The sequence below is a fragment of the Chanos chanos genome, chromosome 4 (assembly GCF_902362185.1).
Source record: "Chanos chanos chromosome 4, fChaCha1.1, whole genome shotgun sequence".
NCBI lineage: Eukaryota > Metazoa > Chordata > Actinopteri > Gonorynchiformes > Chanidae > Chanos > Chanos chanos.
The window spans coordinates 22,836,776-22,850,041 of NC_044498.1; the positions used below are offsets into that span (position 1 = coordinate 22,836,776).

Below are 13,266 nucleotides of genomic sequence, written 5' to 3' on the forward strand. Positions count from 1 at the left end.
TAATTACACAGAGAAGATGAAGATGAGTTGAAAATGTCTTTGTGTCCCATGAGGAAGGCTGGCTGTCTAGACATTCAGAATGCTCTGTTTGTCAGACAGCTTACGCTCTAAAATTGTAGCTGTGTGTTTGTTTGTGTATTTCTGCATGTGTGTATCTCTGTTTCTTGTTGGCTTATAGCTCTGAATGCCATACACATATTCTGGGTGTGACTGTTTGTGTGTGTGTGTGTGTGCATATGTCTGTGTGTAAACGTGTCCGTGTGTGTGTGTGTGTGTGTGTGTGTGTGTGTGTGTATGTGTTGTCTGCTTAGGCTCTGCGTGCTATGCATATACTGTGTGTGTGTGTGGTAGGAACTGTAGCTGTTTGCTGTGTGTCTAAAGGGAGAATGTGCTCTCCTGTAATCACTGCCATATGTATTTTCTGTCAGGATCTGCTGAATGCTGGAGTTCTTCTCAAAGGCCCAGTGTGCCCTATTCAGGGCTCTGTTACAAAAAAAAACCTCCTGTAAAAAGCACATATGATTTATGTGATCATACTTTGGCAGTGTAATAGTATTTTTGCAATAATGTCTTACAGGGTTGTTACAATAATATCTTACAGTGACCAAGTCTATTAAACAGACACATACAAGCTGCTTTTGATTGAGTCAAAGGACATCTCAAAAATCAGAAAAAGACAGGGAACAACCTGTCAGTCTCACCTGCTGTGGGTTTAACTCATACAGATCACTCTGACCTGTTCTGATCTAATAGGCGCAGATATGATATATGAACTGATATATGAACGCCCTCATCCGCAGCAACCTGATTCCCCCTATTCCTGACTCAGAGCAGCAGCCTGACGGCCTGCACATCAGGGTGATTATTGTCTCTGTGTGTCTGTGTGTGTGTGAGAGAGAGAGAGAGAGTGTGGGAGGGGGCACAGGTGAATGCTCTGTTCCTGACAAACAGCCTCATGCCAGTTTTACATGATACATGTCAGCATGATCTTAGCTGCCAAGAACGCTGTCACTGATTATTATAACTCTTCTTCTTCTTCTTCTTCTTCTTCTTCTTCTTCTTCTTCTTCTTCTTCATAGTTGTTGTTGTTGTTCGAGTATCTAATTTTTTATCAAAACACCTGCATATTTACTAACTGTATACATACATATAAGCCTCATGGGTTTTTATTGTATTCTTATTCTTATATTTTGCCTCTACAATAAAATAAAAAAATCATCATTCAGATTGAACACATTTGTTTCCCCTCGTCTGCTTCACAGTCCTTTTTCTTGTCATTTCACATTCCCCTATACAAACACGAACCCCTTAATAAAAGCCAACCCAAATCTGAGCGGTAATAGCCGGGGGAAAATGTCAATCTCCCTAACTGAATAAATGTATATTGACAGAAATAAATGTGAAGGGCAGAATTCAGTTTGTAGACTAGGCAGTGGTGAAGCCATCCTCCACACCCTTGGGGAAGCTGGACATTATGAGTAAATATGATTAAAAAGTCATTCAAAAGCTATAAAACAAACAAAACGTCATCATTTACTCTTTTCCGTCACACTCCTCGGGTCAGCGAGTTTAACGATGTCCTTGGGGAGAATGTGTGGAGCAGAAGAAATATTTAACGTCATTTCAGAAAAAAATGAGCTTAGCAGGCTCAGGTAGAGAAACTTCAACTGTGTTTTTTTTTTTTCATCTTCACAGAGACTGCCGAAGTGTGTGTGTGAGTGCTGAATGATTTTCCCATAAATAAATCAGCCCCACATGTCAATTAATTCAGTGCAGAAATGGGTAACATGAGAGATATAATGAAATTTATTTCTATAAAGCGACTCTGGTAAATCAGGAGAACTGTCTAAGCAATGGAGAGAAGCAGATATGGGTTTAACTAATGTTTCCTTTGGGTACAGTTCGCGGCAGCCCTATTTAGATTAATGACTGAACTTTATGAAGCACTAAAGATTAATGATATGATGACGGGCAAAGGAATTGTTCACTTGCAGCAGTTAGATTGCCAAAGCCGGTCCAAAACCAAAAAAAAAAAAAAAAAAGGAAAAGCCCAGTCAAGCTCGGTGTCTCGCACTAAAAATAGACTCTCATCAGTTTCTGCACAATGATCTGTTCTTTAAATGGGCCACCACTCTACAGCAGGTCTCCCTGTCTTCCCATTTAATGCAAGAACATTCTAGAAAGTCAGTTTCCAAAGCTAATGTACTGTTTAATTCACAGCAAACGCTTTGTTGCAAATCCTGGTTCTTACTGTTATTTTGAACAATGCATTTAAATGATAAACAAAAGCATCTTTTTTATGAGAGCTAAGAAAGAAAGAAGGTGTAAGAGATGTTAGACTGCATTCCCTTACAATCTCTGTTGTAAAAAGTTTCAGACCAAGTGCCATGCCCTGTTCTGGCCTTTGAATTATGAAGGGTGTAGACTGGTATCCTATCACTGCAGTACATTGTTACAGATATTACGCATAACTATGTTATAACTGACTGGACTCTTATCAGTTCAGTCACTGACACATTTCCTGTATTGCACCGTTCCTGTTATGTTTCACACGAGTATTTACAATTCATGTGTGTGTGTGTGTGTGTGCGCGCGGTGAGGGGGTGGGGTGGGGTAAAAGTAAGAGTTCCTCCTTTTTTATCGCCCCCCCCCCCACCTCTCGAGAGGCTGGAATGGTCAGAAACAGCGTTAATTGCCTTGACAACCACACTGGTGGCCTGCCCGGAGCTGTTTTTGAGGTATTCAGACAGATAACTACAGAGGTATCAGGGACCACCCTTAATAATGAGCACTGAAACATAAAAACTGATTCTGTTTCGTTTCGGAGAAGAACATGCAAATATTTAATAATTACTTAATAATTTATTTTATAAACTACGCCTTTTCCAGAGTTGAAAGAACGAAGGTAAAACATAGTTACGTTGAAAATCCGTGAGAGCATTCCCGGAGCGTGAAACTGTATGACACTTCATTGTAATCAAAAGAAAGAAAACAAGCAAAACAATTATAGTGAGAAAACCTTACTGCACAGTAGGCAAAAACTGAAGGTTTACCCGGCCACTCTCTGCTGGTTTCGGATCAATACGATGTTTAGACAAGCGAATTTCAGCGACAATGCTACGATTACATTCAGTTACATTCAGTGCCACTAAACTCAGTTTCACTGTTTTAGTCTTAATTCCCAAAGAATCGATGCATAAACTGTAGTCTTTTAATGAAGCACAGAATTGTGGTCAATCGCTCTTTATCCAGCGGTTTTAAATGCATTTGTTCATTCTTTATTCTTTCAGCAGTATTTCTATCCGAATTTGTTCGTTTATCAATTCTATTACCAATGACACAAATTTTGAGCCCGGTTTGGATAACGCTTATTACTGAATTGCCTAAGATTATTAATGTGGAGTATTTGCAAGTGGTTTCTTTCTTTCTTTCTTTTTTTAAATTTACCATTTATTTTTTAACCATTTCGTTTTTATGGTATTCTGCTTGCTCCTGTAGTCAATGGTTAGATCTCTCGCTTTAAGTTTAAATGAGAAAGGTATGTTTTTCCGTTTGGAACGATGGAGGGCGCTCTGTCAATTGTTCCTATCGGTTGGCAGAGGAAAGGGGAGGGTCACCTTTGTTGCCCGAAGTGTTGAAGGACAGCGATTGGATCTCAGCTTCATATATAAACCCGGCAAGCGCCTACAACGGTGAAGTTGCAATCGAAATAGCAGAGTGGACTGTAGATCACTGAGAAATACAACATCGGAACTTAAGAGGAACGAATAAGAAGTGATTATCGATCACGTACGGGCGTGTGCTTTCTGAAGTTGACTCTGCGGACGTCTAAATAGTAATCAATGAAGGAGCGAAGAACTTGTCATAAACTATCACTGCAGTCCGGAATGGATCCCACCCAGAGTGTGAAATGTAAAATAGTGGTTGTAGGAGACAGTCAGTGTGGAAAGACCGCTTTACTCCACGTCTTTGCCAAGGATTGTTTCCCAGAAGTGAGTTTTAAGAATGCTTATAATAAAGACGTTTATCAGCTTCAAAGTTGCGCTTTAAAAGCCGTCAGAATAGCCTTCGCATCCCCTGTTGTGTGCGAAGTATTCTGACACTTGCAAATTGTGCAAGTTATTTTGGAATTATCGTGCTTCATAGTTAAAAAGGAGTTGCTAATTCATTTGTGTTGTCTTTCATTTAGAATTACGTCCCCACAGTGTTTGAGAATTACACCGCGAGCTTTGAAATTGACACTCAGAGAATTGAGCTCAGTCTTTGGGACACATCAGGTAAGGCAAATATATTTGTTTCCCAGCTTATCTAATATATGGGGTTTCAGAAGACTTCATGTTGTGCTGCTTGATTAAATATAAAGTGATTTTTTTTTTGTTTTCTTGTCCCCGTAACGGTAGGCAAGATTTATAGCTGCTCACCAAGTACTGAAGTTGTGAGAAAAATGTACAGCAGCCTTTTGACACAAATTGTCCTTCAGACTGTTTTTGAAGGAACTGTTTCCCCTTAAGATAAAAAGCCTATTCTTTTAATGTCTGTCCTGTTGTATCAGTGTCAATTCTGCTGAGGCCAAATATTGTTAGTTATTTGAACGGAGTACTGCAGCCTGCGGGAACATGTCTGGACCTGTTGTCGACTTGAAATAGCAGCCAATACCCCGTCATTAAAACGTGCTAGTTTTCAAATATTACCTGCACAGAATCACTGTCAAATTTTTAAAATCACTCCTGTGTGTCTAAGAGATGAGAAGGTGATAACTTTACAGTGAGTCAGTTTGTTGTAATGTAATGCACCCATACTCACCCATTTCAGCTCCACACCAGTGGAAACACTGAAAAATTTGACTGATGACCTACTCAGGAAACATTAGTGTGTTCTCCAGGAACCTCAACACTCAGTTTCCTAGAGATTATCGGAGTTAGCCCAAGATTACCACTGCCAAGGTTTCATGGAGGATTTGCAAAATATTACACAGTACATGAAATCTTCTTCATCCTAGACATCCTGGATTCTAGAAACTAACATAATTCTACATTAAATGTATCAAATCAAATTCTCTGCACTCTTTAATTATTTACAACTACATAGTTCCATTTATTTATGTGTAACTTTTAGTATTTGACCAGTTCAGACACAGACATATGCAGCTGTTTCATATTTTGGGTTTTCACTTTTTTTTTTATGGGATTTACAGGACTTTCATTTTTGGTTTTTGGGTTCTATACTCAATAGTACATTCCCCTTTTCAGAGCTTTGTTGAGCAGTCTGGAAATAATTACCCCCCCCCCCCCCCCCCCCCCCCCAAAACTGCTGTGGTGCTGTTGGCAATTAACCTGCCTTTTGGGACTGGGTGGCTGTCGGCTAACCTCTCTGTTTGATTGCATGGCTTTAGGCCCGTCCGTGATATTGTTGGCTTTGTTGGATACGCAGCCTGCCTGCCGCATTGACTCCTGATTACGAATCGTTTTCAGTTTTGTCTGTGCATGGTTTTGAGCTCTGTGTATGTCGTGAAACACTTTACAGCCAGCGATGCCATTAAGACCTAATGAAATCTGAGACACACCTGAACTCAGTGGTGAAAATAAGAGAGAGAGAGGGAGAGAAAAGGAAAGGGATTTTTCTGTGGGGTTTTACACTGATGCTGAGAAAAAGCAGTCATATGGGATAACCAGGCATGCATGCACATACACACACACACACACACCACACACACACACACACACATATGTGTGAGTGTTGGTCATAGATGACCAAAAGACTGGCTGTGAAGCTAAGCGAATTCCCCACTAAGCTGACCTGTTCTCTTTGTGTGAAAAGCAGCTGCGATCTCCATTTCTTCTACACCGATCATGGTTCTCCGACTGTCAACAGATCAGCTGCTCTATCCATCACCCGACAAGCACTGAATAGCACTGCAGCCACGCGTGAGCAATCCACTGGCGGCCAAGGTTAAAAGGTCCAGCCAATCACACATCTGGCAAATGCTTTCAGTAGCCAATGAGCTTCCAGATCAACAGCTCAGTGTGTGTGTCACCCCCCCCTTTCTCTGTTTCTGACTAAAGTTTGTTTTCTTTTACAATGTGGAGGAAGACAGGAACGCAAAGCGTGAATGATTTGTTTTTTCTTCTCACCTAGCGTTTAGCCTGTTCCTGAGTTTTATAAAGCAGTCTGGCTGCAGCTTGACTAATTGTATGTCACTTTGCTTGCCTGTGGAGACCTTTTAAATTGAGAACTGGAGGTCCTGTGAATGGACCTTGTTAAGACAGCAAAGATAATATTTGGTAATGCCATGTTGAGGACGGTCCCCCTGCAGGTCTAGCATGATGCTCTGATTAGAGTTATGTGTTAGCAGTATAAATATTTAATGGCATGTCATCCTAAACAGCCCTCAGGCTCTTCAGTCCTAAAACTCTCTCAGATCACCTAAATACTTCACACTCCTGAGGCTCTTAAGTGAGTGTGTGTGCGCACGCGCCCGCGCGCTTTTTTTATTACAAGTCAGAGGCAATTCTTAGGGGAAGATTGTTCCCGGAGACATACAACTCCTCTCAGATCTGCTGGTCGATTCCATGGTGGGGGTTGTCCAGCGGAGCCCTTACCATCCCACTCTGTCCTGCTGACAACCCCCTCTGGGCTTTCCCCCTCTTCCTCCTCCTGCCCCACAGGGCTGATTGATATGGAAGTGCCTATGGGGCACCAGCTGGCTGATAGACTCTCAAACACACAGCCTGATCAATACGGGCCTCATCTCATTGTGCTAGCAGGACAGAGGGTGTGTGTGTGTGTGTGTGTGTGTGTGTGTGTGTGTGTGTGTGTGTGTGTGTGTGTGAGAGAGAGAGAGAGAAAGAGTTTAAGTGTGTGGGGTGGGGTCAGGTCTCTGTGTAGTCTTCCTGTTCGCCTGCCCTGTTTTTTGTTCCCTGGCTGATGTGTGGAGAGTTTAATGAGCTCACATGGGCTGCTCAGGGCCAGAAGCAAAGTGATGGTCATTAAAACATCACCCAGATGTTTCTCTCTCCCATTTGCCTCCTTTTCACTCTCAGCACCCTGTCACAACAGGACAGTCAGTCCCCTGCTTCTCACCCACAGTACCCAATGTATGCCCAATGATGATTTAATGATGTTTTGGATTAGGTCTTTGCCCATAGAGCATACTTACAATGGAGATGGATGGTACCTACACTCACACTGCATAAGCTGAGCTAAACTCCACACAAAGAATGCACAATTACCTTAAACCGAATGATCTATTCGATTGCATTCTCTGATAACAATTCCTGCAGGAGAGCGGATTAACAGTGCGACGTGGCTGTCCATCTGAATTATGTCTTTGGCCATTCGAATGTGCCCGCACATAGAACCATGCCCGGCGTTGTGGTCTTTCAGACGTCAGTAGATCTGCCCTGAGCTTTTCTTCCACGCTCTGCAGCCATTGTTCGGGCCAGGATCACATTTCTGGGCTCAGTGAATTGGAGCCGCATGTTTGGAATTCCTCAGACAGGAAGGTTACTGCTCCAACACCACAAAGCTTCCATTGTGAAGAAAACACTGAGGACAAACACACACAAACACACACACACACACACACACACATTAAAAATCATGCAAGTTCTTATCCTCCCCCCAGCAAATTATCCTTACCTTGTTAGTCTCAAAGGAAATGGAATTTGTGAGGGGCTTGTTTAAGGACATTGAGTTGAATCAGCAGTAAAACATTCTTGCTCTGTGTTTTTTTTCCAGTTGAGATTCATAGCAACATCAAACATTCTTGAAAGATTTCCAGTGTGACTGAGACCACAGGCAAACACTGGACTGTTGACTCATCTTAAAGACTATATCTTCTGTGCTACTCACACACTCATATTAGACTATGATTATATTAACAGGGTTGCTTTAGGTGACTGAGGGGCTCCTTTAGTTCTAAAGAAGTCTCTTTCTCTCTCTTTCTCTCTCTCTCTCTCTCTCTGGAATGGGAGGAATGATGCTGAGTGATGGATATAGTGCTCTCACAGGTGTCTGTAGATGCAGGGCACACAGAAAGTGCCACACTCATAAATCACACACACAAACACACGCACACTGGTCAGACACACCACAGTTGTCCACTGCTCATGCAGAGCTAAAAACACAACTGCTGAGTGTGCTTGTGCATGAGCGTGTGTGTGAATGTGTGTGCGTGTGTTTGGGGGGATGGGGGTTGTGTGTTAGATCTTAGCTGTATTAATATGAAAGGGAGAGAGAGAGAGTATGGAGTATGTGATACAGAGAGAGTCAGATATATGCAGATACTCTACACTAGAGAAGGAAATGTCCCTAAGGGTAGAAGTGACCTTAGGTAATGAACTAAGTTGTCTGGTGACCTCCTCTTAGTGAAGTGGGATTTCCTCTCTCAGCAGTGGTGGTCTTTGACCTTATGCTCCTCTGGAATAGTTTGTGCGTATGTGTGTGTGTGTGTGTGGTTAAACCACAAGCTCAGATGATTAACACTGCAAGTCACTAAGTTTTGTGATTTGCACCCCCCCCCCCCCTCCCAGGAAGGTTGGGTATGTAGCTTTTTAAGCAGCTAGAGGATAGTCTGAGGGGGAAAAAATCAGCACAGTTGTTTTTGTCTGTAAAATTGTTTTCTTGGATGTATGTTTCTCTGTGGTGTAGGTTTTTGTGTTTTAAATGAATGGGACAGAGTGCTGGCAGCTGAGACTCAGGGTATGATGGCTCCAGACTTCCTGTTTGAACAGACCTTTGCTTGCTAAAGTCACACAGGAACATTTTAAGCAGATTTTAATTCCAGTCTGCTGAGCCTACATTAAAACGCACTGTTAATCAAGTCATGAAACACTGCTGTGCTTCACAACAGGAAAAACACTGTGGCCAAAGTTTTAATCCCATCTGTTTTGGTGTTCTCTGCAACTCGCCTTCACAGTCTTTTCTGCTTGTGGTTTTGAGAGATGGTTTTTCCAGTAAAGATGAGAAATTAACATTATTGTGGTTGCATCTATGTTTTTTTTTTCTTCCAAATTTCTCGTCTGTACCTCCACAACGGATAAGTTGTTTCTTCTTTCACAAACCTTCTCTTTTCTTTCTCCTCTCTCTTTTTCTCTCTCTCTCTCTCTCTCTCTCTCTCTCTCTCTCTCTCTCTCTCTCACACACACTCACACACACACACACACACACACACACAAAGATATTCTCTGTAAACCTGTCTCTTTCTCCTGTTTGTGTTAGGAGCACAGTGCTGTGTATTTTTGTTGAAATGAGACTCTGTGAGAATACAGATGCTGTGGGTAGGAGCTCTGTACCTCTGTTTAAGAGCCTGGTTTGGAGTCTACCTCCTGTGGACCGCTTGACACACCAAAAAACAAAATTCCTTAGATTCTTGGCTGCGCAGTTGTGTTGAGTGTGGGACACAGAGAAGATACCCCAGCTGTAGGAGAAGTCTGTTAGCTCTGTAGGTGACTGTAGACAGTGAAACTTACCCTTAGGGCTGGTTTTGGTGTGTACGGTGGTTACTTATTATTCTACCTCTCTATTTGCTGTGTATCTCCTGTCAGCCCAAGAAAATAATTCCTGTACTTTTTCAGTTTCATACCACATAGATCTTTGTACTCCCTCAGCACAGAGCTTGTCCTCAGTTGGCCAGGTTATAGCCTTGTTAGCACTGTAGGTGTGTTGCTAGTGTTCCTGTAAAAAAAAGAAAGGAAAGAAAAAGAAAAAACCTACAAGAAGAAAAAAGGAAGGTACTGTCTCTGTTTACTTTATGCAGTATTAAAGGACAGCATGTACTAGAGATTTCTAACAGTGAAAGCTGACTGTAAAAATGACCACAAATATTATTGTTTTACGAAGTGATGGAGTGGTGGCTCATAACTAGGTCAACATTAATGTGTTTATGTGGGTTTGGGAGAAAGATTTCTTAAATAAGCTCAGGGGAGGCAGAGGAAGATGAATAAAAAATGTTTGTCTTAGTATCACACATTTGACTAAACTCCCAGTTGTTATGTTTTTTTTATTTTTTTTTTTTGTCTTTGAGGTTTGAGATTTCTTAAACCCTTTTTGACCAGTTTGGGATCTGTGTTTCAGGTTCACCTTACTACGACAATGTCCGCCCTCTCTCCTACCCCGACTCTGACGCTGTCATCATTTGCTTCGACATCAGCAGACCAGAAACCCTCGACAGCGTCCTCAAAAAGGTGTGTGACCTTGCGTACCCTTTCACGACATCCTTTCATTCTAGAACCTTCTGTCCCTTCATTTTTTTGACCTTCACTCCAATTCCTAGGTTGTAGTTGACAGCAGTTCTCCAAAGCTGTAATGGGTGAAGTAGTAATGTGGAATGGTTTCAGATGTCTTTGAATGTTACTGACCAGTGTTCAGTGTGTGTACCCAAAGGGGGGGGTTTACAGGACAAGGCAGTAGTAGGTTTGTATGGAGGTGAGAACACAGAGGTAAAAGTGGGCTTTTAGTACTCTCAGGACAACACTCTTCAGAGGAGCACTGGAGTGAGTCTGAATTTCAGGTTAACTGAGGCTATACAGACAATCGCTTGACTGTGCCGTGCCAAACCTGATCTCCTCCACCTTGTCTCTAGCCTGCATTAGCTTCAGATTAAATGCTCGGATCTAATGCTAGAGATCACAGGCCCGGTATTGTTCAGAGGCAGGAGCGTGTGGATTACTTAGCAGTGCTGAGAAGGCAGCCAATCGCATTCTTCGTTTGGTAAGGGCAGCCAAGCCTTTGGGAATGAGAGCAGGAAATGGTGGTGGATCTCCTTTGTCCTTCAGGAGCGGGAATGTAAGCGACCCTAGTGTGACTAAATGTGGCTCTTTGTTTGGTTTCTCGGCAGTGGAAAGGTGAAATTCAAGAGTTCTGCCCTAGCACCAAGATGCTGCTTGTCGGATGCAAGTCTGACCTGCGGACAGACCTTACCACCCTGGTGGAGCTATCCAATCACAGACAGACCCCCGTGTCATATGACCAGGTAAAGAAACTCTTATTGGACAAGGGCCATTGTGTCATAAAATGTGAAATCCAACTCATTAGAGAAACTCTTTCATAGCATTGATATCTGAGCTGTCTAAATCTCCCTCAGACCTGATTGTAGACTAATGGTTTGCAGCTCAGATGGATTTTATTTCAAATGTGGGTAATTATTACAATCTTCTCTAAGACCTTTTGCTTAGCCTCACTCAGTCTCATTTCAGAAGAAATTATAATAGTAAAGATTTAATCTGCATATTTGATAATGATAGTTAATGGGTGTGTTATGAGTTTTGGTTGTCGGTATGGAATAAATGAGCATTTTATCAGCAATTCTCCAGAATCAGTACTTATACACTGCTTCAAAATCCTATTTCATAAACTGTTGCCATCCAATGTGTAATCAGACAGCCCAGTGACTATGGGGAGGTCATTTGTGTTAATGAGGGGTCTGAAAATGTAAATTAGACCATTACAAAGGTCTCTTGCTCTGGACATGTCGAATGTACAGGGAATGAAGGCTGCGCTATAACATGAGAAAACACATCCTTCTCAATAGTATGATCATGTTCTCACATACTGTACTGATATATAATGGTTTCGAGTCTGTCCTTGCTGCTGTTACTGCTGGTGATGATGAGGCTGATGAATATATCTTGTGTTGTTCTATGTACAAACAGGAGATTTATGGAATCTGTTCTTTTCTTTGCAGGGTTCTAGCATGGCTAAACAGATCTCTGCTCCGTACATCGAGTGTTCTGCTCTGCAGTCGGAGAACAGCGTCAGAGACATTTTCCACGTGGCCACTCTGGCATGCGTCAACAAGAACCACAAAAATGTCAAACGACACAAATCTGCCCGAACCCCCAAGCGCATCTCACACATGCCCAGTAGGCCAGAGCTAACAGCCGTAGCCTCGGACCTGCGCAAGGACAAAGCGAAGAGCTGCACAGTCATGTGACCAGACTCCACCTCAAGGTTGAGATGCACTCTGGGAGCAGGATGGAAAGGACGAATGGGAATGGGTAGCAGCTGGCTCTCCCTTCTTCCTCACACACACACACACACACACACACACACACACACACACATGCATGCATGAGCACAGGGGGAAAGGAGCAGCTGCACAGAGAACTCTTTAAATCCTTGGAGTTTCTCTTAAGTGGGTAATTTGCTTTATTGAGGACGACAAAAACCCCCCAAAAATGTCTTTCCACTGAAAAGGTCAAACCCCACCCTCTCCCACTACGATTATCTGCTCCTGAGGAGGAAGCACCCTCCTACTTAGCCAATGAACTGCTTTCCGGCTTCTGGAAGTGACACGACTTCCTCCTTAGCAGGATCAGGAGGAAGCAGTCAAGGCCTCAGGAAAACGTCTGTAGGAAGTGAGCAGAGGAAGTGATGTCACAGAGGAAACTTTGGAGGTCTTTTTTCCCCTGCTTTTTTTCCCCCGTTGTTTTTGAAAGAGCCCAAGAGGTGTGAATAAGTCTGGGAAAACGGATAACAGTGCTGTCAGAGGTGGTTTTGGAGAGATTAAGATTCTCTCTCTTCCTCTCAGAAAACACGTGGAGCTCTTTATTTTTTTTTTTTTTGAAGACTTTGGCTCATAGTACATGGGTTAACACCAAGGAGAAGTGTAATGATAGCTTTTCATTGTGGTTTGTATATCACTTCCCTTTTCATCCCATTTTTAATTTGTCCTGTTGAGATTTTTTTGAGATTTTTTTTATTCTCTTTCGCTAGGCTCAGCAAAAATTCTGTTACACAATCAGTCAGTACTAAATCCATCAGTGTCCAGTCAGTTTTTACCTTGTTCCTGTGCTAACCTTAAAAAAAAGAAAGAAAAAGAGACAAGTGTTCTAACCCGTGGGATTTTGAACCAAAGAGAAGCTGAGCTGTGTGAGTCCTGTGTTCTACTGTTTTAATGAAGCACTAATAGGACTGAATGACTGAGTGACAGGGTATTGAATTATGCTGATCTGTTCAGGAACAGTCTACCACTGAGATGGGAACACACAGTGTGGCCATACTCCACCATAAAGGCTGTGTGTAGGTGTGTGTGTGTGTGTGTGTGTGTGTATGTGTGCGTGCGACGTTCATCTGCACTCCCTGTCTGAGGTAAGCTGACCTTAGAATGGTGTGTTTACCAGACTGTTCTACCTGTGTGTATGTGTGTGTGTGTGTTCTGAACTATGCACTTCATTCAGAGTGTGCTATGAAAGGAGATGCATATCTTTCGAAACACTTTTTATTGGACCGAAGGACACAGTATGTTTTTGTTTTATGAATTGCTTT

General features: G+C 42.4%; 1 protein-coding gene across 1 annotated transcript; it reads left to right on the top strand.

The window, feature by feature from the left end:
* Positions 1-3,752: 3,752 nt before the first annotated feature.
* On the top strand, positions 3,753-12,027 carry rnd3a (Rho family GTPase 3a). Its single transcript, XM_030770877.1, has 5 exons — positions 3,753-3,992; positions 4,190-4,277; positions 10,075-10,184; positions 10,838-10,972; positions 11,684-12,027. The coding sequence occupies exons 1-5, from the start codon at positions 3,843-3,845 to the stop codon at positions 11,930-11,932; spliced, it is 732 nt and encodes a 243-aa protein (XP_030626737.1). The 5' UTR covers positions 3,753-3,842; the 3' UTR covers positions 11,933-12,027.
* The last annotated feature ends 1,239 nt before the right edge of the window (positions 12,028-13,266 follow it).